At 44.7% G+C, this 25,071-nt stretch overlaps 1 protein-coding gene across 2 annotated transcripts in view; it reads right to left on the bottom strand.

Annotated features, from left to right (window-relative positions):
• Positions 1-377: 377 nt before the first annotated feature.
• Positions 378-25,071, bottom strand: part of DAB2 (DAB adaptor protein 2) — a 48,697-nt gene continuing 24,003 nt past the window's right edge. Inside the window, exons 2-15 of one of the 2 annotated variants that reach the window (XM_045847952.1) lie at positions 22,179-22,371; positions 21,127-21,266; positions 20,350-20,448; positions 18,247-18,378; positions 17,663-17,743; positions 17,188-17,214; positions 16,897-16,950; positions 16,431-16,493; positions 11,021-11,680; positions 9,887-10,049; positions 5,145-5,777; positions 4,496-4,605; positions 3,636-3,706; positions 378-2,095 (exon numbers count right to left, since the gene is read on the bottom strand). In XM_045847952.1, coding sequence (XP_045703908.1) covers positions 3,641-3,706; positions 4,496-4,605; positions 5,145-5,777; positions 9,887-10,049; positions 11,021-11,680; positions 16,431-16,493; positions 16,897-16,950; positions 17,188-17,214; positions 17,663-17,743; positions 18,247-18,378; positions 20,350-20,448; positions 21,127-21,266; positions 22,179-22,269 — 2,319 coding nt within the window. In that variant the 5' untranslated portion in view covers positions 22,270-22,371 and the 3' untranslated portion in view covers positions 378-2,095; positions 3,636-3,640. The remainder of the gene's footprint in view (positions 2,096-3,635; positions 3,707-4,495; positions 4,606-5,144; positions 5,778-9,886; positions 10,050-11,020; positions 11,681-16,430; positions 16,494-16,896; positions 16,951-17,187; positions 17,215-17,662; positions 17,744-18,246; positions 18,379-20,349; positions 20,449-21,126; positions 21,267-22,178; positions 22,372-25,071) is intronic. The other variant, XM_045847953.1, reaches the window with a different exon arrangement.

Consider the following 25,071-nt stretch of genomic DNA (forward strand, 5'->3'; position numbering starts at 1 on the left):
TTGTGTCTCGGTGAGGTCGAACAAGAACGAGAGTAGGTGAAGGGTAAAAGGTGTGAGTCAAGAGTTCACTATTGAGTGGTTTTTGTTCCTGACATTTGTTGAATTGTTCGGGTGCAGGGCTAATCCACGGGACTCCCATTAAACTCCCAGGAAGCGGGTGTAGACGTTTGAGAGAGGAGAATTGAAAGATGTCACCCAATAATTTACTCATGGTCCTATTTCACGGATTTCCATTTTCTCTTCATCTTTGTGGCAAACCACAATGTGTTATAACTTTTGATCACCTTAGATGGGTATATTTTATACCTTGACCCTAATACATCAACACAAAACAACAGAGGTCAAATGGTAGAATAAACCGACGGAAACACGTAAGATTCTGCCATTCCAGTTTATTGAAATGAATAAATTTATAGCTTTGTTTGCATACAGAAAAGTGCACAAGTAAACAAGTATGTATAAAACAACTGAGTGGCTGATCATCACTTTCAAATTTTTTTTCTACTTTCAAAAATTCAACTACCTGGAAATAATCGTCTCCCATTGAGTACATGTAGGTATTTGGACATATAAAATACTACTTCAAGTCTGCGTTTGTAATGACTGAATAGGAAGCCAGATGGAAAATTATGCCAAACACAATGAGCTATTTCGCTACCATTGAACAGAAAACCACAGGACTTTAGCTTGGACTCCTGGGGGCTAATTAACAGAGGTTCACAAAGCCACCATCTTGTTTAGATCCTGAGCCATCATCCTCGTGTTTATCTGAAGGTGACATTGTACGTGGTCGACCAACACCCACCAGAACCTGAGCATTAGGGGTCAAGAGACATTAAAAACCCAACATAAACAAACAAAACTCATGTTGGCGAGAACAAACCCTTCAGAACTGTGCTAACAACAGGATGGAACACAAACTGGGGAATTGTCCAAGGTTATGAGGAGAAAAATATGACAGACATTAGGCTTTTAATAGTAAGAGCAAGTAATTGTTTGCCATTTTTTTCCTATTTATCTGCTAACTAGTTACGAGATTGTGGCTTCAAGAAAAGTTTTCCCGTCACTTGATAAAGGTCTAGCATGACCCCAGATAAGCACCTTATATGTTTGGCACAATCACATTTATCTTTGTGATGTGTTGTCCTTCACTGCTGAGTTGAGTTCAGGTTTTCTTCGACATTCACTGCTCTTCAGGGACTTCAGCTCAAGAGGATGGCCCCTTATTCCACAGAAAGGATAAAGGTTGTCCTGTTTGCGCTTCTAATTACTGGGATCGGAAACCACTGAGAAGGTGGTGAGGGTTCAGGTCTGTGAATCGTCGGAACTTTTGTCCCACAAAACTCCATTTCTTGTGAAAGGGAGGAAATAGTATATGAACCTGGGAGCAAGGCTGATGGAAAAGAGAATCGCAAGGAAAAGGAGAGGAAAGACACAACACATAATGCTCTTCCCCCATTGGCAAGAGCTAGCAGATTGGAAAGAGGACAACCTTGCCCTTGAGAAAATACAAATGATCTTCAGAACTAGCAGAAATACCATCTTTAAAAAGGTTCTTGGGTGTGTCGGGTTCCCACATGTCTAGGGAGAAGTGGCACTTGCTCCAACTGAACTTTAAAAATTCTCTGGAAGCGAGGGTCTGAAGCAAGACTTAGAAGGTGCCTTGTCCTACTACATTTAGGGTTTATGGTCTAAGATGAAACCCCCGCACAACCGTGAACAGTGAGGATTTTGATATTTATTCAAAGCAGTCTGATCTGAGGAGTTGTGGCGGCTGCGTCACTCAACCAGAGGGTACGTGGTAGAATGTTCTAGAAGGTCAGGGACACAATAGGCAAGGGATCAAGTAGGGAAACTACTTCATTTACACTTAAGCTAGACAGTTTAGGTTCTTAATTTATTTAAAGCCATAGATTCGGTTTAGCTTTAACCTAAACAAAAAGTGAGAGGCATTTTACACGTGGAAGAGGCAGCAAGAAGTAAGGCAACGGGTAATATATCAAAGCTGGAACAAGGGCAGAGGTCAGGGCTTGTCTGGCTATCCACTTTGTCTGGCCATCCTTTCGCTCCTCCGGATAGTCAGGCGGCCTGGTTCCTAGAGAAGCAGGGAGAACAACGACAACAAAAACCTGGGGTTAGAATTTTTGGATCGAACATCAATATATTAAATGCCACATCACTGTTTAAAATATCAGTAATGGTATGTCCTCGGGCTGATGCAAGAGGATTAAATAAGATAGTAAACACAGGACCTAAAATACAGGGGTGAACCCAACGGATCAATAATGGTAGCTATTTTCTCTCGCGATAGCCCCCCTCCCGGTCTGTAAGTTTGGCAGCATGGCCGGGATTGTCCTTCCTTCATGACCTGAGGACTGCAGTCCACTCAATCTAGTGCAACCGCTGTGCGCGCTGTCTGTCATGTTCTCTTTGTCTCTCCCGGAGAGGAGGGGGAGAACGAGTCTCTGCCATGACTTCCAGCACCACGGCCCAGCACACTGCCTCATCGGCCTTAGAAATCGCCAGGACGCTCGTTAGAAACCAATCTTTCCTCCTCAGCACCAGACGGGGATATCTTAGGGCCGGGGTTCCGTCCTGGAGTTTGCCTTTTCAGTAACCTCACCCAGTTCTCTGAAGTAGATTTTATGAAAACACACTTGAAAGAAACACTGTAATTGTCAAAATGGATGGAAGGGAGATGATCCGAATTGCCAATAAAGTCAATCTTACTGCTGTCAGGTTGAAGACATCTGTATTTCAAACACTTCACTTCTAGATGGGTTAAGGCATGGTGTTGAGGTCCGCTTGCATGGGGCAAGACGGAAGAAATCAATGCGCCTGGGTTCCTTTCTCTCCTTCTATGGCTCTCCCTGACCAGCTGTGCTCCACCTCCTCTAAGACGCAGAGAAGCCTCCGTCCTCCACTAACTCCAATCCTTGAGCTTCAGCCCAGGGTGCTTTCCCTCCCTGCTGAGAAAGAAAGCTTCATGCTGAGCCCTCCCGGGGCCTCAGTCTAAGGTGATGGCACCAATAACTCGCTTCGGATGAAACCTACTGGCGAGAAGAAGCAACCCGCCAGCTTGTGTGGCCTTGACCCTGCCTTTGGAGCAGGCATCGGCAGCTGTCACCGCTTTCGGATTTAATGTCATCAGGCGACTTCACACTAATTCGGAAGGCCTCCACTAAGAAACGAGGACTGATTTGGGAGGCAGAAGAGGCATGACCATGACCTCTTTGGCTGACCTGTTTGGTGGCTTCAGAAAGTCCACAGATTTGGGACCTTCTGTGGGAACCAAATAAGTATCAGGATGCTTTGCAGTCACTTAAATAGAAAGGTAAAGAAAAAAAAATACCCGAACAAAATGGAAAGCTGTTGTGTTATGTTGTGCTTGACTTCTCTATGGAACTGAAATATCAAGAACATAGGATATGACAGAAACCCGTATGCCCATGGGCACATCACTATTTTTGATAGAGATAAGAATTTATTCTTAAGTGCCCAGCCTAGCCATTATCAAAGTAGCTAAGTACAGATTTTCCATGTCTATCACTTCCGAATGACAGAGATTTAACCTCTTCCCGATGCTAAAACGAAAATTTCACCCTCACCCTCTCCCCCTATGCCACCCAACTTACAGAAGTTAGGCAAAAGGACTTCCGAAAGGGTCCCCATATACATCAGGAGCTGCAGGTTGAGGCGAAGCCATCTGTGGAGAAATAACCACCCGGTCAGCAGGTATAATTATAGTGATAAGAAAAATAAAAAACCTATACTAAGACTTTTCTAATTTCTTTAAAGATCACTTAGGTCGCAGAAGGGTCTACGATGATTCGTGTTTGCCAGCTTATACCTGGTGATATATATTTATTATTTACATTAAAGCCAAGGTTCAAGTAAATTATATTTGCCTCCCCCAAATGGGAAGTATTATTTTTATGAGCTATGGAATCCTGGGTAGGAAATCAGGAACTTAAATCTGAAAGATTTTTATTTTTTAAGATTTTTATTTTTTATGTTTTTAGAAAGGGAAGGGAGGGAAAAAGAGAGAGAGAGAAACATCAATGTGTGGTTGCTGGGGGCCGTGGCCTGCAACCCAGGCATGTGCCCTGACTGGGAATCGAACCTGCGACACTTTGGTTCACAGCCCACACTCAATCCACTGAGCTATGCCAGCCAGGAAGATTTCTTTTTTTAAAAGACAGTATTTCAATTTGATTTTCTCCCTGAATGCTTTCAGGAGCCAGGTTCAGTGAGATACAAAGGTTGTTTTCTTTATGGTACTCATTTCTCACGTTCAGAATAGTAGTCCCTGCAAAAATAATCTTCCCCTAGTCTGAGTGGATGTTTACACTGTGAGGGTTCTCAGGGATAAATCTTCTTCAAACGTCCTTTCCTATCAGAGAGTTATTACACCTACGAGCATGGCTCACTGGGGTGGCAGCGGCTTTATGTGGCGTATTTGTTGGAACAACAGGTTGTAGCAGTTGGTACTTACAGAGGCTTGTGAGGAACTGAAAGAATTTTTAGAGAAAGGATTCTCAGATGCACTGTCAGGAGATTTGGTAACCGGCAGGGCGCCTTGTCTGGGAGCTGGCTTTGGTGGTTCTAGAAGGCGAAAAACCCGAGGAGTCAGTAGACAGGCTTTCCCTGAATACAGGCACAAGTCCCCTGCCAGGCTTGTCTTAGCAAGTGAAGTCCCATACTTCTGAAATTTGTATCAATGGCCCACAAATCACCACCAAAAGTATACTAGGACGGCTAAGGATCACAGGGAAATTCCTCCCTGCTCAGGAGAGAACACTATGCATAACTATTTGCTTGAAGTGGAAGAGGTTCAGCATTCCCTCCCTGAAGACCGTGGGCTGTGATTGAGACTTTGTCACTCAGCCCTCTGGGGGTGCCATGACCCCACTGCATTTCAGTAGCTCTTGGCAGCCCTCCTAAGATTTGTCGCAAGAGGGCAGCATTGGGCCAGACCTTAGAAAGAACTAAGGTAAATAGTTGGCTTCATAAGGGAAATGGTTAAGATGAAGCAAGAGTAAGGCCATTCGTGGGTGGGAGACAGTTCTTCTGAAGGACTCCGTGGGCCCATGCGACAGTGGAAATACTGGTTGGTACAGTGGCCAGGGAAGTGGACAGCTTACCATTGATCTTTTTCAACAGCTGGTTAGCCTCAAAGTCATCGTGGTCTGCATTCTCCTGAGGAATGCCCACTTTGCTGGTGAAGTAACTGGAGAAGGCACTTGAGGTCCCAGAAGGGGTTGGGTCTCCCTTCCTTGCGGGGACGACAGGAGGCTGCCGCAGCTGCAAGTCCTTAAACATTTCTTTCACTTCCTTGACTTCTTTGTCCCCGAGTGGGTCCAAGGCAACGAAGGCATCAGTGGAGACGTCCCGTGGAGGGCCAGTTCGGGGAGGTGGTTGAGGAGGAGTGACCAGGAGAGAGGAGAGCATGGAAGGGGGCTGGGCAGATACGGCAGGAGCTGGGAAAATGTTGCTCTGGAAAGGGTTTCCCAAGGGGCTCGCTGATGACCAGGTGTTGGGTGGCACAGATGCCGATGCGCCCCAAACAACAGGGGCTGCAGGGGAAGTCGAGGCTGCAAAGGATGAAGGCTGGCTCCAACCTGCAACCGCTGGGCTTGTGGTAAAGACCATGGGCGGAGCGAATCCTGGAGGCTGGCCACCCACCATGGCTCCCGGGACCACCGAAGTGGACTGACTGAACACTAGAGACGTTGGGCTCCAGGGTCCTGCCTGAGGGGGTGTCATCTGCACCCCACCTGAAGGAAGTGAGAGAAAGCGCTGATCAGGAGACGGTCTTGAAGGGGATGTTCAGTTTCAGAAAACACGACTCTGGGAAGCATTTATAAACATCTGCGTGGCAAATGCCTTCTTTCAGCCTTGAGGCCGCCACGGAAAATCATCCCTGAGAAATGAAATCACCTGAAGATTAATGAGCTAATGTAGTACTGCTAGCATCCAATTGCAGAGTATATATTTTTAACATTTTTTTGAAAGGCTTTATTTATTTTTAGACAGAGGGGAAGGGTAGGCAAAAGAGGAGAGAAACTTCAGTGTGTGGTTGCCTCTCGTGTGCCACCCACTGGGGACCTGGCCCACAGCCAAGGCATGTACCCTAGGTTGGGAACTGAACCGATAACCCTTTGGTTTGCAGGCCAGCTCTCAATCCACTGAGCCACACGAGTCAGGGCAATTTTGAAGCCCCTTTTTTTTTCTACCTTAAGTACCTAGTCATGAAAAAACGAGCCCTTATTATACAGACACTGATGCATTTTATGCAGCTAGAACAGAGCCTGTCAATCGGATCAACTTCTTTGTTGCATGAATACACCTACATGCACAAACCAGGATGATTACGAAGTGATTAATTAAGATACTCCACAGGGTGTCTGAGCCACTGATTCCATCTTTTCATTTGGCGGCTGTCTCCGGTCTGGTCTTATGGAAACCAGCTAGCATGCATGTGCCTTAGGCCTCAACATGCTTGCACCCTCAAGAAACCCTTTCAAAGTTGCCTTGCTTTTAAATGCTGCCAAGGTTGGTCTCGTTATATAAAAGGATGAAAACACTTGTTTGGTGCCAAGATAGTACAAACACGGAGGAAAGGTTGGTTATCCTGGGAGAGCGACTTCAAATAAAAGTGCTCCCTGCATGTGTCACTCACAAAGCTTCGCTAGCAGTTAGACCAGAGCAGAGGGGAGGGGAGGGAGAAGAGACACCATGAAGCAGGAAAACCGCCTGAGGTAACTAATGGCCTGGGGATCTGATCTCAAAGGGGGACGCGCTCCGTGTCCTGCCTCCCGGCCGCATCAACTAGGACTTGCCGGAACCACTAAAGTCCAAGTCTCTCCCATGTTCCACACCCTGTTCTGGAGATGCTCATCGCCTCCGTCTTGTTCAAATCTGGAGGGCGTTTTCTCTCCTGTCTCTTCCCGAGTGTATCAGTGACCCGGTTACAGGGTCACCACTAACAGAAAACCTACATTCAGCCTCAGACCTATTCTCAAATGATGCTCTGCTCTCAAAACCTACTTGCTCTGAGCTTTGGAGTGGAGCATGCTTTTATCATGAAAATTTTCTAACCCAACTGAGGCCCTCGAACTCGAGTGAGGAATGTTTTTGTTTCCGAAGTGAGAAACATTTTGAAAAGGGTATGCAGGGGCTGATGGAGCAGGGTACTGCATCTTGAGTTTCCCCAGTATTGGAGATTGGTGTTGATTCAAGTCTGTATCAACACGAGCACCAGCCATCTGGCCACGCGCGCATATGGTGTGCTCATGGAGAGCAGCGGGTTTCAGGAAGGGTCCTCTTACTAATTAACATGCTTATGTTTGAGGTGAGGGGACTGGGTGCGAGGGTATTAGTTACTAACCTTGGGACAGTCACAGTGTGTGACAGGACAGACTAAAACTCAGGCGCGCCGGCTCCGAAGCCAGCAGCCTCGCCTCCTGCTCTGCCTCTTTGGCAGAGCCAAAGGCAGGACTATTTGTTTTTAATGGAATGTTAATTCAAATATTTATTTTACAGATACAGTATTGGATGTCATTGACACTGAAGCATATACATACTCCTTTCATAACTAACCCAAGGGAAATTTCTCTTAGATTGCATAATATAGGCTTCTACAAGTGAGTTGATTTTGAACAAAGTTATTTCTAGCATTTTGAAACAAATTCATTGAAATTTCATGAACTGATCCCAGAGTCACTCACTAATAATTTACACCAACTGGGTGCTCCAACTGGGTAGAAGGTGATCATCTCCCGTGCCGAATGGCTTGCCTTCCCGTAGGGAAACGTGCGGCCTTAGTCGGAGATGGTGTTAGTGGGAGTGGGGGTGAAAGAGAAAGACACTGAAGTGAAGGCTTCCCCAGGGCATACCATGCCAGCCTTCATCCCCATCTACCAGATTCCATGTGTTGTGTTTCCAAGATATGTATCTAAGGCCCCGGAAAAGGTAGAGGCAAGAGGTTTAAAAAAAAATAAAAGGAGAGTTTTGGTTAAAAAAAAACAAACAAAGTTAATTTTATTTCCTTCTGATGCTAGATAAAAACACAGGGTAGCTAGTGAAAGCGGAAGGCTCAGCTTTCTCCAGCCCCCTCTTGCCGCCGCCTTCCCCGTCCTCTCCCCCTGCCTGCCCCCAGTTCTCCAGGGGAGAGAGTCCCCCAGCTGGGTGCAGCTGAAGCCAGACCTGCGACCTTCCAGGGTTTGGCGGAGGATCCCTGCGAGTGGACAGGGGCTACACTGTAGAGCTCAGTTTGGGTCCCGTGTCTCAGCTCAGAAGAATCATCAGTATTCTGCTGTTGTGTAGCCTGAGGCCTCCACAGGGGCACCTAGCCAAAAAGCTTCACTTTGTCTGAATAAATGAACAGTTATAGGGTCCAGCTGTATTTCCAGGCTGACTTGTTAAGTATTGGCTGTAAAAATTCTTCAGGGCATGATATTAGACTACAAAGCTCTGGGATGTGATCTGGCCGCAGGCCCCGCCTGCAAGCTCCCTGCACTTCTGCAAGGAAAAGCATTAACCGGCTCCACTTGGGGATACAGGGAAAAGAGCAAAGCAGAAAGGGAAACCCCCAGGAGATGCGAAGAGCTCAGGGAGAGTGTCCTGATGGTACAAATGCAAGCAGAGCCCTGGGACACGTTGGCTCCTCACCCCCTCTTGGGTTTCGGCCGTTGGGCGGTTGGATGACAACGGTCCTCTGGCTACACCCTACTCCAGATATGCTTAGACAGATGCAATAGGACAGAACCACCGTATGCTCCTTTGCAGGAAAGCAGAGAAAGCAATGAGACAGGGTCCTGCTGACTGGCTCTGCAGGAGGAAGAGGAAGATCCCTGATCAAATTTTACAAAATGAGGAAGAGAGCCCCTCTTCACCCGCTCCCGGGATGAAGCCGACTGGGAGCTCAGAGCGGTGCCAAGAAGCAGAAATCCGAAGAGAATCCCCTGCAGGGCAGCAAGGGCTATTGTCGAGGTTTCTGCAGACTGTGCCGCAGGGGCAGGAAAGACCAGGAGGCTGTGGGTGGAGAGCAGCCGGGCCAGCCCTCAGCCGGGTGACCTTGCCCAGCGTCTGCCGCAGAGTGGCTCCGTGGCTCACGTGAGCTGAGGACACGTTTATGAAGGACAGCACCAGCACATCCTAGCTCTCCGACACAATCCCACTTCTTCCCTTATCTCCGTGCTCTTTTCCACCCCAGGTTTCTAGTATTTGTCTTCGTACTCTATGAAGACACTCAGCCGGGCAAAATATTGGCAAGGAACTGCTGACACTTACACATGCGGAGACTGATAGGATATAAGCTTGCCCCACACCCCCCTTAGGCCTAGGGGCAGAGCTGGGCTTGGAACCTAGGACTTCCATTCTACGACTTACACTTGCGTCAGACTTCAATCACATCCCTCTTGGGGTCCAAGATATGGATTCCCAATAGGGTATCCATTTAATAGGGGACAGTGCTTTGATCTCAGAATGGCAACTTGCATAGAGGACATGCATGTTGTTACTTTTTCAACAGAGATGATAGTTTAAGACTCTGCCATCTCAGCCCCATTCCTCCCATAAAGCTGGTCTGGGCTTCAGACTCCCTTGTAACTGTCTTCAGTAAGTTGTCCCTTGGTCCAAATAAGTGCCACATTGAGAATGGATTTCTTCTCATGCCAACTCAAGGAGACGAATTTCATTTACAAGTCAAGGGTACCAAATGCGGGTGGGATGTTAAAGAAGTAAAAGTAGGAGAAAGGTTCCCTAGGTCGCTAACTTTTCTGTCCCTGAAACCTCTGTGGTTACACACTACCCTCGCCCTACGCACGATCACCCTAATAGTGACAGTCACCGAGCCAAGCCGGACTCCCTCTCGGGCACTTACCAAGACCCCCGAGGGGCCCCGCAGGGGCAGAGGCGTTGGTCTTGAAGAGATCCAGAGGGCTGGCCTGTGGGGTTGCAGGGTGTCCGGTGGGTGACCCCTGGCCTGGAGCTTCTGAGTCGGCAGGAGCGAAGATGTCTGACGTCAGCAAGTCATTGGCTGGAGACTGGCGGGGGTGGAGAGGGGCGGGGTGGAGAGGGGTTACTCGGGGTCAGAGAAATGCAGCCTTATTCCGTCTCCTACTCTGTCCTTCCGAATGGGGGACCACACGGAGGGAAACTGTTTCCGATTACCGACAAACTACTACAAAAAGCCAACCAGCCAACCAAACACACAAGACGAGGATCTCCACAATAGGCAGAATATTGGATTTTGGACTCTCAAAGGGAAATCTAATTTACTTATTTTACACGTTTGTATCTGTCTGGTCTCCTTATCCGCTAAAAGCTTGAAGCTGGGAAAGACGGGACCACTGTAAATAAGTAGCTTAAATATCTTTGATCATTCTCGTGGATTTGAATCCATAAGATTAACACAGCGGCCTCGTTGTTAGGCCAGCCGACACATTCCAATGACATTTTGAAAAGCATCCAGACACCGCATTTTGAATGGCTTTTGAATGAAACAGTGATGGTAAATACATGTTCTTGTAAGACAGCGGATTCGTCAGTCCACTTTCACCACAGGAGACAAACTCGAGAATTGAACAGCACCACGTGGGACACGAATGCACCGTGAGTGGTGCGTGCGGGGCGTGGGTTAGTGTGGGGAAGGTATGAAGGGAATCACAAGGACCCCTGCCCTCCTCTCCCCGTGGGACCGTCGAACTTACCAGAGGTACAGAAGCATAGCAGCATTAAAAATGAAAAAACAAAAAACGTGTGTTTAGTTAATAATAAGAGACAAGACATGCGAACGGAAAGCAGGGGCGACAGACATTGCAGAGTGAGAAGTCTGCAAAGGGCGGTGGTTAGAGGAAGGGATGCCTGCAGGACAGGGGCTCGCCCTGCCTTCTGTCCCACAGCCGCACAGGAAGCAGCAGCAGCAGCAGCAGCAGCAGGGAAGACCGCTCGCGCATCCTACCACCCTTCGACACTGAACATGCAGTCGGCCAACGGACATGCAGAGATCATTCACCTTAGCAGTCCTTCTGCCTCTTCCCGGTTTGGTACTTTGTGGAGGTGGGATAATGGCTATGGAGTCATGTGCTGAGGACTGGACCGAGCTTTCCAAGTCCTGCTTTATGCCATTTGGGACGGGCAGTCCTTTGGGAGGGCTTCCCACAAAAGGGTTCAGGGAGGATTTGACATGGAAGCCGTTCTGTTCTTTTTCAGACACCCCGTTCTGAGTTCTCACTGCTGGCTGTGCCTGTGTCTGTGGGCTTGGAAGGGGCCACGGGTCTGCCTGAGCCTCCTGTTTGCCAGTCCGGTTAGAGATTTGGTCAAACTGCTGACCGAAGTAATCAGCGTCCCCGTTCAGGGGCCCGTTACTCAGGGGAGGGGACAAGCCCCTCAAATCCTCTGTCTTCTGATCTGGAGATTTGAGAGAATCAAACGAAGAGGGTGGCGATTGGTCTTGTTGTGCAAAAGGATCATCGCGGAAAGGATCAGGATTAGGGGTGGGAAAGAAATTGAGATTGGCAGAAAAGGCATTTTCGGGCAAGAAAGGTGCCTGAGGCTTTGGTCGAGGAAGAGAGGAGGAGGTGACGCCGTTTGTTAAGAATGAATTTTCTCTTAAAGAATTCTGATTGGTGTTGATTTCAGAGTTTAGGTCCACTAACAGGATATCTTTGCTTTCCTATCACATTTGGAAAGAAAAGAGAAAAAAAGGAAGTGTTAGTCCATTTTGTGACTTCAAATGAGAAAGCTACATAAAGTGACCAGAAGTATCAAAATTCACATCTGATTTTTTTTGGTCTTGGCTAACTGGTTGACCACGACCTCTTCCCATCGCCTCTGTGAGTGCATTTACTAGTTGAATAGGTCCTCCCTGTGCTCCCCCCATCCCATGCCCTTTTATTTATGTCTCAACTTCATTGGCCCCTTATTAGATGAAATCTTACTGCTGTTTACTTTACTCACGTCACCGCTCAGCCTTAAGACAGGCTGAGTTCCCCATCATCCTTGTTTTAATTCATGTCTCTGAAAGTCTTAAAGGGAATCACCTGTGAGTGGCTCCAAGGGATTACCTAGCTCTACAAAGCTGGAAAGGAAGACAAGATCTCCAAAGCCCAGACCACTTCCTACCTGAATGCAGTCCCTTCCGTTGTACCTGCGGGGCACAGAACCTCACCTCTCTAAACGAGCACACTTATTGGCTAATACATTCATATTGTACAGTTCTGGCTGTAATAAAGTTGAAGGTCAAATATATCTCCCTGTAATTGGTCTTCCCTTTTGGGGGTGGAATTTTCCTCTTACATCACAGACTGTCACGTACGCCTTTTAAAATCTTTAAGGGTTTTTTTGAAAGTGCTAGCCCAGTTAGATCTCTCCTCCTCATCATCCTAGTCTCTCCTCTGGACACGCCCTTTGGTCTAAACCTTTCTGAGAAAGCGATACTCAAAATAGTGATCTAATATAACGTAATATATCACAGTAACCTCTCACATTAGAGCGACCTTTGTTGTAACAGTAATCTCATCTATTTAGTGGAGAAGTTCAACTATTCTTTAATTTATCTTTTCTTTATGTATAATCTAATCTTTAATTTATGAGTAAAGTGGAGATACTGGTTTGAGTTCATCTGAAAGACATACCAAATGCACTCCTCTACGAATTTTATTCTTTATCACTTTCTGGTATGATAATTATTTGGACTCACAGTTGTTAGATAAGATATCCTTCTTGGCATAAAAGCAGCACATTTGGTTAATCTGACAGGTCTTTATAAGCAGTTAGGAATCACTCCGGGTGAAAGTCCACCCGCTGTCATACTGATGGACTTTCCTCCCGGCTGCCTTCGGTTCACTAAATGCTTAATGCTGCTAGCCACAGAGAAATATGAACAGTAAAAACACCTATCAAGTGGAAGTTGGAGTTCTAGCATTACCCTGAAGAGACAACTAAATATTTTGCTCCTTGAAACAAGAGCAACCTTGAGGGAATATAAAATTCTCAAAAGTAAAAAGGAGGTCTGAATAAGCCTCTTCGGTTTTAAGAGAAAAGAGCACACCTTTAAAAAGTCTAGGCCCTAAATCAGACCTAATCTGTCTTTGGCTCTCTTTACTGCTAGGTATAAAACACAATGTTCAAAAACCAGCTTTTCTTTTTATAATCAAAAGAATTTGCCCTGGCTGGCATGGCTCAGTGGATTGAGCGTGGGCTGTGAACCAAAGTGTCGCAGGTTCGATTCCCAGTCAGGGCACATGCCTGAGTTGCAGGCCATGACCCACAGCAACCTCACATTGATGTCTCTCTCTCTCTCCCTCTTTCTCCCTCCCTCCCTTCCCTCTCTAAAAATAAATAAATAAAAAATTAAAAAAAATTTGTCAGAAGAAGAGCTTGTCATTAAAACTCATTTTTTAAATCAAAGAAATAGATCAGAAGATCTCTTCATGGAGGGGTCTTTATCAATCAAAAGGTAGGGGAAAGCATATTGCAAAAGCTTGTGAGTTCAATATTTATTGCTTTATTATGGGCCACCTCCGGTCAGAACAGTTGGGTGTTCACAGCTGGCAGAGTTCTTCTCGAATACTTCGGGAGAAGTTCTTAGGACACCCAACAGGAGCCACAGGGTTAGACTTCTGAACAGTCACCCTATAAGCAAAATGCATACGGCTCTCCTCAGGGCAGGGTTGCGGTTCGTCTGAGATTAAGAGCCCAGCTCACAGCCTACAACTGAAAAATGCAACCCCCCTCACCCACCCCTCCTCCCCACCCCAGGCCAGAACTTCAGGACGTCTTTGTTGGACGTCAGCACTGCATCTACTAGGCCACCGTCAGAGGACCTGAGGGACAAGCCCTGGTGCCAGGGAAGTAAAATACAGACCCCGCTTTTAAGGAGCCCCGGTAAGAGGAGCAGCAGGCCACTCAAGAGGTGTCTGTGCAGAGACCAGGCTTTTAAGACTGAGCGGCATGGCCTCGCTCTTGTCCGCACGGATGTTTTCACCTGTCATTCCAGCCTGCCAAGTCCTGGACTTGCCCAGTCAAAGCTTTCGGGGCCTCCTGCTGCTCCCTATGTTAAAACAAGCTTCGTGAGCTCGACTTTCAAAACGTCCCACAAGGGGATCCAGTTTGCTTTGACCCTGACTACACTCAGCTTCAGGTTATTCATGGCGTCTCGCTTCCCTAACACTGCCCTGATCCCATCCCTGCACCGCAGTTAATCTCCCTGGTGAGGAGCCATGCCTTGCATTTTATGAGAATAACCGTGCTTTTGAATGGTCAAAATTTTCAAGTTAGAATATGTCTCCCCCCGCCCTTTCTCCAGGTTTTTTTTTTTTTAAGTTTTTCAGATCGGTATGGAAGAATATAGTCCAAGTAGTTTTTCAATAAAAATTACAACCTAAGGAATGCTACATAATTTGCAACATGAGTTTTAGTTGAAATGCATAAAACTATTCTGTATAAATGTTGGGGGAGGGACAGGGCATGACCAATAAAGTCTGGGTAATTTAGATTTCCTCCTCTCTTAATCTGTACTGCAGCAACCATTGTGAGATTTGGACACTTTTAAACATGCTGGTTTTATCAAGCAGAGGTAAATCTATTTTGTGACCTATGGATATAAAGTCACTCTGTAAGAACACACCAGCAAAGTCTGATCAGCACATGATTAGCACTGTTAGGATTCTCTTACTTATCAGATACCACGTGCTTCGATGGTGTTCATCCCTTTAATTGATTGTTAGTGCAACTAAAACTTGAACTTTATTTTCATAAGCCAGAGATTCTTAGAATGCATGAAGTCTAATATCAATGAGACTCGGGATTACTCATGTTGCTTTTCATGTCCTTTTTCAGAAACTTCTAGAAGGCTACAGAAACAGAGGAAGCCGTCGGTGCTTCCTTGCCTGCCCCACCGGAATTCTACCTCATAGCATCAGTGCTCTGATCTCCTTCAATAAACCTGTTTGAAGGTCAGTTACGCTTAGAAAGTGCATCATTCAGACAGGAATTTACTTTGGGAAGGGGGCTACCCGTGGATGAAGGGTGAAGTTGCCTAGGAATCAGAAGGACTTCAGAGCTAGCACGGGCCTTTCGGGGCTTCTACGCCAGTCTTTCAAAAAGTTTATCCTTAGAATGATAACAAACATTGTGAAAAATGAAATGTCCTGTAGACAAGTGTGTTAGTCCCGATTGCTCAAAAAACACTAAACATTAAACAGGCATCTCCGGTGTAGGATTGCTGGGGCCTCTGCCATGCTGTTGTCCGGTGTGAGCCTCATGGGGCTGGGTGCTGAGCAGGGTGTGGAGGGGGCCCCTGCTCCTTCTCATCTCCCGGGCTGGGGCAGTTACGTAAACGTTCACAGGCCTGGCCCTCTCTGCAGCACTCAGGGGGCGGTGAGGCTTACCCAGCCCTCCGTCTGCTGTGGCTTTAATTCCAGTGACCTTCTTGGTCATATAGGTTTGCTCGCTAATTCCCTGATGTGAGAGACTCCTAGATAGACAGTGATGCCCTTTTCGTCTGGTTCATGTTCAAGTCCAGAAACTCACTCAGAGCTATTAGCTGACCCTCTAAAACTAGATAAATACCCTATAATTAACATCCACTAACAAACTTTGTAATTGGTTTTACTGTTGGCCTCTCTGCGAGATACTACACTTCATGATGTCCCTGACATTGCGTGTCTCACCATTGTGCCTGGCAGGGAGCATGTACTCAAGAAACTGTTCAATAAGTAATAAAAGGTGTAAAAAGCCATTTAAAATTACATGGTTAATTTCCCTTGAGGTCTGTTTTGGAAGTTCTGAGACTTGGCTTTTAGTGTTGCATTTGAACCCTTTTTCTTAGGTCCATGAGCTTTTTTCCTGAATCATTATTTCCTTATCTGTAAACAAAAATACTGGTTCATGCTCACAAAGTTCTAATGAATCAATCAATATTAAGATCGATACATTATAGCATCCTATAAAACATGAGAAACTTTCAAAACACAACTGAGTCCTATGATATTTATTTTAAGTCTTACTTCACACCACACTTATGCTAAATCACAAGAGGAAGAACAGACAGTAAACGGAGAGGCCAGGAGGCTTTACAATTAATCATCTAACAGGCGTATTTCCTCCAAGTAGGCTTATGCCAAGAATTATTATTCAGTTCCTCCTTCTCATCCTCAGTAATACCATGAAGGACTACATTGCCTGACCTATTGCTCAGATTTAACTAAGTAATATTAATATATCTGAATTAATGCTGATAGGTTCCCATGGTGGCTTAAGATGCAAATTTGTTCTAGTAGCCATTTACACTTTATGCAAAAAAAAAAAATCAGCAGTCACCTTCCAAGTTTCAATGAGATGCTCAAGATTTCTGGCTAACTGCCAACTTGAGTCATAGATGTCATTTCCATTACATTGCAAATTTAAAAACAGACACTTACTGTTGCACTATTTAGGTCAGGAGGTGTAGACATGTCCCCAAACAAATCCATCTGGTCAACAGCCTTAAAAAAGTATTTTGGATTAGATTCAGATGTGTCTACCAGAAAAGATCACTTTGTATATTGTCGAAGTTGCTTCCTAAACTAAACAAAAGTGTAGGAAACCACCTGTCACCATTGGATTTTCATTTAACTCATACAGATTTGATATTAGGCTATTTAGGTCAGGAAGTGTAGACAGGTACCCAAACAAATCCATCTGGTCCAAACTCTTTAAAAATATTTGGATTCGATTCAGATCTGTTTACTAAAAAGATTACTTTGTATATTGATGTCAATGTTATACGAATGTTTAGGGAAATAGTTCTTGCAATTGGACTTCCATACCGATTTTGTATTTACAACATCTACAGGAAGTGAAACCCATGATCAGGTAAGTAAGAATCATAAAAGGTCACATACATACCAATTTTAGTTTGTTAGCTTGGTCATCATGAGTCATTAGGGTCTCGCTTCCATTCTGAAAAGATGGCAAATGGTTATGGGTTTAGTGGGCGAGTTTTACTTTCCTAGGGTGCTGGCTAGCTAAGCAGGTACAGTTTGGGCACTGATCATTCAACGGCACGACTCCCCTGACCAGAGGGTCATGAACAGAGTGAGTGATCAGCCAGAAGGGAAGCATGCTGGGCAGGCGGCAAACAAAGGCTCCTACACATCATACACGCACAATCCACAAGAAGAGGAGATGCAGTTTTACCTCGACTGCATTTTTGGCTTCTTCCATCTAAAAAAAGACACAAATTCAGTGATCTTAGTCATTATAGTTAAAGGGACTTAAATCAAAGAACAAACATACCTATGGGCTCACAGGCGTAAGCAAGAGAGACTCTCGCATGCTATCTCTGCCCCACATTACCCTGCCCTTTTCATAGCAACACTGGGTTTCAATAGTTACTGGACTTAAACTTGGTAGTCGTGTATAGTCTTTAGAATCAATGTGAAGCGTGGAGGGAGAAAAGACAGGCATCAGGGACTGGAAATCAAAGTGCCTAAGGATAGCATCTATTCATTACTCTGTTGGGAATAGCAGATGATACATTTTTCTGCTTTGCACCCTTTGGAAAGCCCCATAGAAGCCAACTCTCCAGATAAGCTATATGTTTACATAATGTTCAAATATGGTCCTGAACACTGACTTAAGTTTAATAGGACCTGTATTGGGTGGTACTTGCCTTTTTCTTTTCTTCTTCCTTTTTCTTTACATTGTAGATCACTTGAAAAAGGTCTTTGAGATCAATGACCAATGGCTCAGCCTGAAGTAAGAGAAAGCATATTTATTGGTATTTTCATCTTACGATTTTCTTCCCTTTGTCTCCCATCAGTTCTGATTAGTACTGTTTTCTTCCTTTCTCTTGAAGTTTCTTTCTACCCCCCCCACCCCCCGTTTCATGGGATATCACCACCACCCCCATCCCCATAAAGGACAGCAGGGGTAATAATTACTTAGATAAAATAAGAAACACCATGATAATCTTCCAAGTTCCTTCGGCACTTCTAGGAATAATTCACTACTATTCTAAAATCAGTATCGACCGCACCGGAAAGCCCATTCCATAATCCATGTGCCATACACTCCCCAGCGAAGTTTAAAAAAGATTCCTTAGACCAGTGAAGACAGTCATCCTTTGAATCATTGTTTGTTCTTCCTCTTATCTCCAGTTGTTTCTAGAAAGCTCTCTAGCTGAGTGACAGACGCTCCTGCGCTCCACTGAGGACAAGTTCCCCATCCAGGTAAACCTCAAAGCATCGCGCTTACCTGTTGTCCTGTTTTTATGGCGAAAAACTGATGCTGGCCTTCCGCTCCACACACGTAACCAAACGCCCGGTTGTCCGTCACGTCACGGGCGATGAAAGAAATCTTATTTACTGGATGCTCGTGCTCAATCACCTGCAAACGGAACCAGAAAAAGTGATTGCCTGGGAAAACTGGAGTCTATTTGTAGGCTGGCACGACTAAGCATCAGATGAGTGAAAAAGCTAAAACATTTGAAGACACCATTTTTCTACCTCTGGTTGAAGGCTAGAGCTATATTTATCCTGATTAGGGAGGGGCCCAAAAGGAACAAAGAGTAGCGAACCAAAGGGGGGAAAATGCCCCTTCTTGAAAAAATGATACTTGCATCTCTCTCCCCCAAAGATGTGATGTCACATAGAAGGAAGGGCAGAGGACTGGAAGACCAAGAATCTCTAAGGTGAAGATGGGGTGTATGACCTATTCCAAACAAGCGGACTCTCCCAGCCCAAAGGCAAACGCAAGGGAACGGCATAACTAAGCTGGAGAAGTGTTCACACGGTTCCTTTGACAATGGCTCAGAGCGGCCAGAGAGCAATTACTGAAGTATCATTAGAACAATTATCCCAAGTATATTCCGGAAGTTGCCAGATGCTGTCTTCAAATGTTTCTTAACCCCACTTAGATATCCAGACCTACTTGTGATGGGGTTAGTATTACCCTCCCTCTACTCCCCTCCCCCTTTCTCTTGGTCCTTCCAAGTGAACAGCGGGGCTCAACCCTTCGGCAATATTTGTAGGTAGTCAGAATGTGTCTTTGCTTTTGTTTCCAAACTCCTAAGGCCACTGGGAAGTTTATCCTGGCTATTGTAGGAGGGTTGGGAATGAGGGAATGCTTGTGAGGGAAACCGGCCACCATTCTCTGATGGGCTTGGGAAGGTAAGACATCAGGGATGAGGTAGAACGGCAACAGCAGTGCAGGCGGACCGGCAGGTGAATGAGCGCTTACCAGGGCTCTAGTGAACATGGAACCCTGGTTGGGCCGATGGATTTTGCATATTAGGTAGAGGGCATCTTTAGGAAGGAATAGAGAGTGACTAGAGGCCCCCCCACAGCACCCTGATACAATGGAGTATTTTACAGCAATGACAAAAAGTTACACACATTTGAAGTAGATGAATCTTGAATAGAGGCAAAAAGGAAGTCCTGGTAGACTTAAAATATGATCACTTGTTGATAAGGCTCAAAACCCAGCAAACACATTTATTCATACATGATAGAAAAACAGCAATGACAACAAAAAATGATCAAAGTCACCTCTGTGGGGTGAGGAGGAAAGAAAAAGAAAGAAGGGAAAACAGGGATCTGTATTACAGGTAACATTCTAGCATTAGGTTAGCCAATAAGTTTGCATGTGTTCAGTATAGTGTGGACAAAAGTAGGTTCACAGTGGTGAGTATGTGAAACACTGAGCTGATTCTTATATCACTATGTATTATTTATTATTAATTAAATACAACTGTAAACCTACTTTTGCACACCCCTGTATATTAAAATGAGACCCATGCATATGCCTATGATAGCATCACAAACCAGAGGTTAGAATTACTGTATTTTTTGGATTATAAGATGCACGTTTCCTCCCCCAACTTTGGCAGGAATAATGGTTGCTAAAGCTGCTGTTGAGTTCTGTTTACATTTACATTGGTGAAATATTATGTTATTTACATTATTAAATATTTTGCCACATTTTTTGCTTTAAAATTTTTTCCCTTATTTTCCTCCTCTAAAACCTAGGTGTGTCTTATGGTCTGAAAAATACGGTAATCTAGTTCTTGTACTCAGGGTCCAAAAAAATAAAAACTATCCAAGTGGTATTTATAGCATACCTGTGTTCATAGACCTGCAGTTCCCATCTATTAGAGAAAATACATTTCAAAACAAAGTGTCTTGACTCCTCATCTCCTACCCTGTTTTCTGCCTTTACCTCTGGAGAAGTAATACATGCTATTTTTTTTTCCCCTACAGAATTTGTTTCTACAGGAAGAGAAAAAGGAAGCTAAAACTTAGTTGTAAATTATTTGTCAAACTCCAGTGTCAGGAAGTATCAGTGAAAGTGACTTCTTACCCCAGTTTTCTCATCGATGATTTTTATGCCAGAGAGGGAAATGTTGACCCAGATCCTTTGCTTGTGTTGTCCCTGAGACCGGCCAGCTGCCGCCATGCCCTGATGAGGTTGGAAAAACAAGGGAAACATAGTTAAAAGCACCCTAAAATGCTTCTCATACTAAACATTTAAAGGGCAGCCTTGTTTTTGGCTTAGTTTCCCGTCTCTGAAAGGCTTGGGCCCCCTCTGTGGGAGGCAGTAGGATGGAATCGAAGACGCGTGGAACCAGGGCATCCCTCGTCAGCTCTGCAAACCTGGGCAAGTCCTTCTAATTCCCTTGACCTCAGAAAGCCATTGGTAAGGACAAGGAGACTGGGCTAGAAGATCTTCAAAGATGTTTCTTCTAGACCTTGTCTTCTTTAACGAGTATGATTTAATTAGTTTCACACTGTGGCAGTACTAGACTCCGAAACTTGAGAAAACCAAATGGACTAACAGGGAAGAACACGGTTTCCAAGTAGAGTCCTGATTTTTCCCTGAATACTTCCAGGGTTGCAAATCTGACCTGCCCGAAAGGGAAAGGCATGTAGAGTCCTGTTGTCCTAGAACCACACCCAGCATATGCAAATGAGCTCACGGCTCCTCAGAGCACGAGGTGCCCTTGGGTCAATGATGTGATTGGACATGTTTATTTTTCTTTCAAATAACTGAGATACAGATACAGGTAAACTTCTGATATAATTCCCTCTGTTGGCTACCGGCTGACGACAGAGACCGAGCATGCTTTCCCTCTCTTACCTTGAGTTTCATCATAGAATCTTGGCTCATTTTATCTCCCCTTGCATCGGGCACATCATCGATGCCAATCAGCTTGGCCTTGTATTTGACACCGTCGCCTCTGAATCTGGCCAAAAGATACTCATCTGTCTTTTCTGAGCCTGAGAAAAGGATAAAGTTTATAAAAGTATTTCAACGTTGACCCCATATATAATCAACTATGTTTCAGATTTTCCAAATCAGAGTAATGTAAATCTTGATTATACTATGATTGAGCAAGTGTGCGATATTCTACTCTTATCTTCCCTTCCTTTGAGTGGAATCGTGCTCTGTAATGCTACGCTCTGTATGATGTTGGGGTAGGAAGAAAATAAACTCTTGAAGGTGCAAAATGGACTGAATTATGGGAAACTTATGGAAATATGTGAGGTGGCACGTGGGGATATTCATTATAGTTTTAAACATATTTTTAAAAGAATTTATAAAGAGATAATGCTTTTGTTTTTAATGAAAGAAAAATAAGGCACCACACAATTTACTAAAATTTTGAACTGTCAAAATAAGGCAGGAGGAAATTATGGGTAAATTTATGTGAAAATCATTTAAGATAATTATCCCCTCTTTATAACTTCTGCTGCTTCTCTTCAAAGGCCTGTGCAGCTGCATTCCCATTGCTAAAGTGTAGGAGCAAAAGGCAAGCAAGTCACAGAACATTCTCAAACTATACATGATCAAGAACTCTGGCACGTTTTAGTGGTACTTCAGGTCAAAAAAGAGAGTCTAACAAAATGAAGATTTTGATTTTTAAAAAACTGCCAAGTAATAAATAGGTTACTGAAAGATAACTGTATAATAATCCATAGTTGCAAGTTAGGGCAGTCACAGGATTCCGAGGGGTGTCTTATGTGTGGAGTGAACCAAACTCCAGCTCTCCTGTTCAGGGGTCCTTGAGACTAGACTGAGGTCAAAGCAAGGCCAGGGCCCGCTCTCACTTTACTCTGAACTTCTCATTTGTTCTCAGGTAACCACCGCTAGCTCCCTCACCGGCCTAAAGAGAATTTGTTTCTTCGTACCTTTCCTTTTTTCCTTCTTCGACAGCGCTTTTGGGGCGGCCTGTTGGTCAGGCTGGCCGTTGGTTGTGCTCGTTTCTACTTCGTTAGACATGGCAAGAAGGCAGGCAGCAAACTCCAGCACCAGCAGACACTTAGTGACACCCGCAGATCCCCGGCGGAGGAGTCTCAAATGAGCATAACCTACTGCAGACACCTGTAGGCAGAGTTGAGGGGCGTGATGAGATCATGACGCAGCAGCAAACCCAGACTTTGGGCCACAAGAGGCCTGCAACTAGGGATTGGCCAGTGCAGTTCTTCAGAACTCGTTTTGTTCTTTCTTCTCTATTAGACTAGGTGCTGAAAGCAGGGGAGGGGGTAAGAGTGTTTCCTTTGTAGTTTCCAAAATAGAAAGAAGGTGTCTACCAGATTTTTCTTTAATCAGTTGGTATCTGCTAACATTTAATGATCATCTAGCTAAGTTGTTAGTGTTGGATCTTTGGCATAAAAGCCTAGTGAGAAAGACGGGAGTCAAAGTGTGTTACACATGGGAAAATAAGGTTTCATAGTAAAATAGAAATACATTGAATGCTGAGCTTGAGAAAATGGCAACTGGCATGAGAAACTGGGTATTGTAAATCCAGGTTCTTCAAAAAATCTTTGAACTATAAAGGCTGTGTCAAGAATAGAGCTGTAAATTGTATCTTATTTATATTAACTTTTTAATTTTATTTATTATTTTTAGACAGAGAGGAAGGGAGAGAGAAAGAGAGGGAGAGAAACATCAATGTGTTGTTGTCTCTCATGCACCCTGCACCAGGGAACCTGGCCTGCAACCCAGGCATGTGCCCTGACTGGGAATTGAACCGGTGACCCTTTGGTTCACAGGCTGGTGCTCAGTCCACTGAGCCACACCAGTCAGGGCTTATTTACATTAATTTTAAAAAAATATTATGAGTCTGCATATGATCTCCAGGGCTACATACTATATTTTAGAAGACATCCATTTTTTACATTTAACGCTTGCATGTATCAGGGAGAAAAAGAATTTGTGGGGTGTCTGTTGTCCAGTTCATGGAGTATGAATACCTTTATGCTGTTATTTAGCATTACCATCCTCAAACCAGTTGTGGTGTGTGCTGTCATAAAGCTTCCTCATGTATCACAGTCAGTGAAACAGAAAAAGGCAGAGTCATTGTAAACACATGGGAGTGAACTAATGTTTCCATAGGTTTTTTTTACCTCCACAAGTCCGTCTCTACACAGCTCCTGAGAGAACTAGAGAAAAGTTACCTTTCTACACGGACCGAAGACCAAAGGCAAAGAAAAGCTACTCATAGTTTTGTAATCCTGGTAAGACCACCCATAGGCTCCTCTCCCCCGAAAAAGGCCCTCTTAATTCTGTGCCTATGGCACCCATGTTTTTGACCTTTTTAATTCAAGGGCCAAATGTACCAATGAGCTTCAGTTGCATTTACTTTATTCATGAATATCAATGTATTTTCCTGAAGGCCAGGACTTAATCTCTCCCTCTAAGAGTTTTTAAATAGTCCTTGTAGTCTTAATAGTCTTAAAAAGCACATATGTAGATAAATACATAAATCTATGTATGCTTCATGTTATATGAATTGTTTCATTTGGAGACTCAGCAGTTCATTTTGCTCCAAGACACATGAATCGTAGGCAGCAGAGAGCAGTCTCTTTGCAGGTGGATGTCTCACATAGTGGAGGACTCCAAGCTCTCTTGACCCAAGACTTCTTTGGAGGCCAAGCACGGTTAGCTTTTTACCTGTATTAACTCTGAGACATTTACAGTGAGTGACCCTGAGTATTATAATGGAGTTACTATTCTTTTCCTGAGAGAAAGCCGAGGCACAGAGGTTCTAACCTACACAGATGCAAACAGTATGGCCTGGTCTAGTCCAGGCTGCCTGGCCCCAAGCCAGAGTTCCTCTAGAGTGACACTCATGAACCACATCTGTGAAGTCTCATACTAGTGCCAGAGATGTTCTGTCACATACCTGTAGTGTCCCCCAGAAGATATGTCCAGTTCTAACACACTAACCTTTTCATGCGGCCCTATTGTACAAAAGGTATCAGCAGTTGTAATTAAGGATCTTGAGTTGGGATCATCCAGGATCTAGGAGACACCCTAAATCCTATAACAGATGTTCTTCTAAAAGAAAGGCAAAGGGGGATTTGAGACATAGAGACACTTAGAGGAGAAGGTGATAGGAAGACAGAGATAGAGATTGGATTGATGCCCCTAAAAATCAGGAATGCCAAGGAGTGCCAATGCCCACTGGGAGACAAGGAAGGAGGCACATGATGGCTTCTTTCTCAGAGCCACCCGAACAAAAAACCCTGCTGACCTCCTGATATAGGGTTTCTGGTCTCCAAGACTGTGAAACAATAAATTTCTGTGATTTTAAAACATCCAAGTTTTGGTCATTTGTTACGGCAGCCTTAGGAAACCGATACAGCACCTGTATTTGTATGCCTTGCTTGGTTTCTGTGGCTCCCGTAACTTGTTTCTTCGTGAGATGATAAATCCCTAGTCATATCCATACTCTTCCAGTTTCAGGAAGCCACAGGAAGCCAACAATCATTTTCTTAAGTTCAGAGAATTTATTCCAATGCAAGGGATACTTCCCACATTAACAACACCAGGGGGTGAGACAAAGCTCTGACCTAGGGAGCTATACATTGATATTCTTCCTCCTGCACCCTTGCCTTCTCCCCCGTGGGCCATTTCCAATACGGAAAACACTCCCCGTGACCTTGTAGTCCTCTGATCATCATCTATGATCCCTTCATGATTAAACATCTAAAATTGATGGTCCCCTACCCTATGCCTTTTCATGTGCCTTTCCACTCAAATGAATGTTCATCTCAATTCTAGTCTCAGAAGGTCAAC

Source organism: Phyllostomus hastatus, unplaced genomic scaffold (genome assembly GCF_019186645.2).
Source record: "Phyllostomus hastatus isolate PE091 unplaced genomic scaffold, TTU_PhHast_1.1 phas_contig_58, whole genome shotgun sequence".
NCBI classification, from domain to species: Eukaryota; Metazoa; Chordata; class Mammalia; order Chiroptera; family Phyllostomidae; genus Phyllostomus; species Phyllostomus hastatus.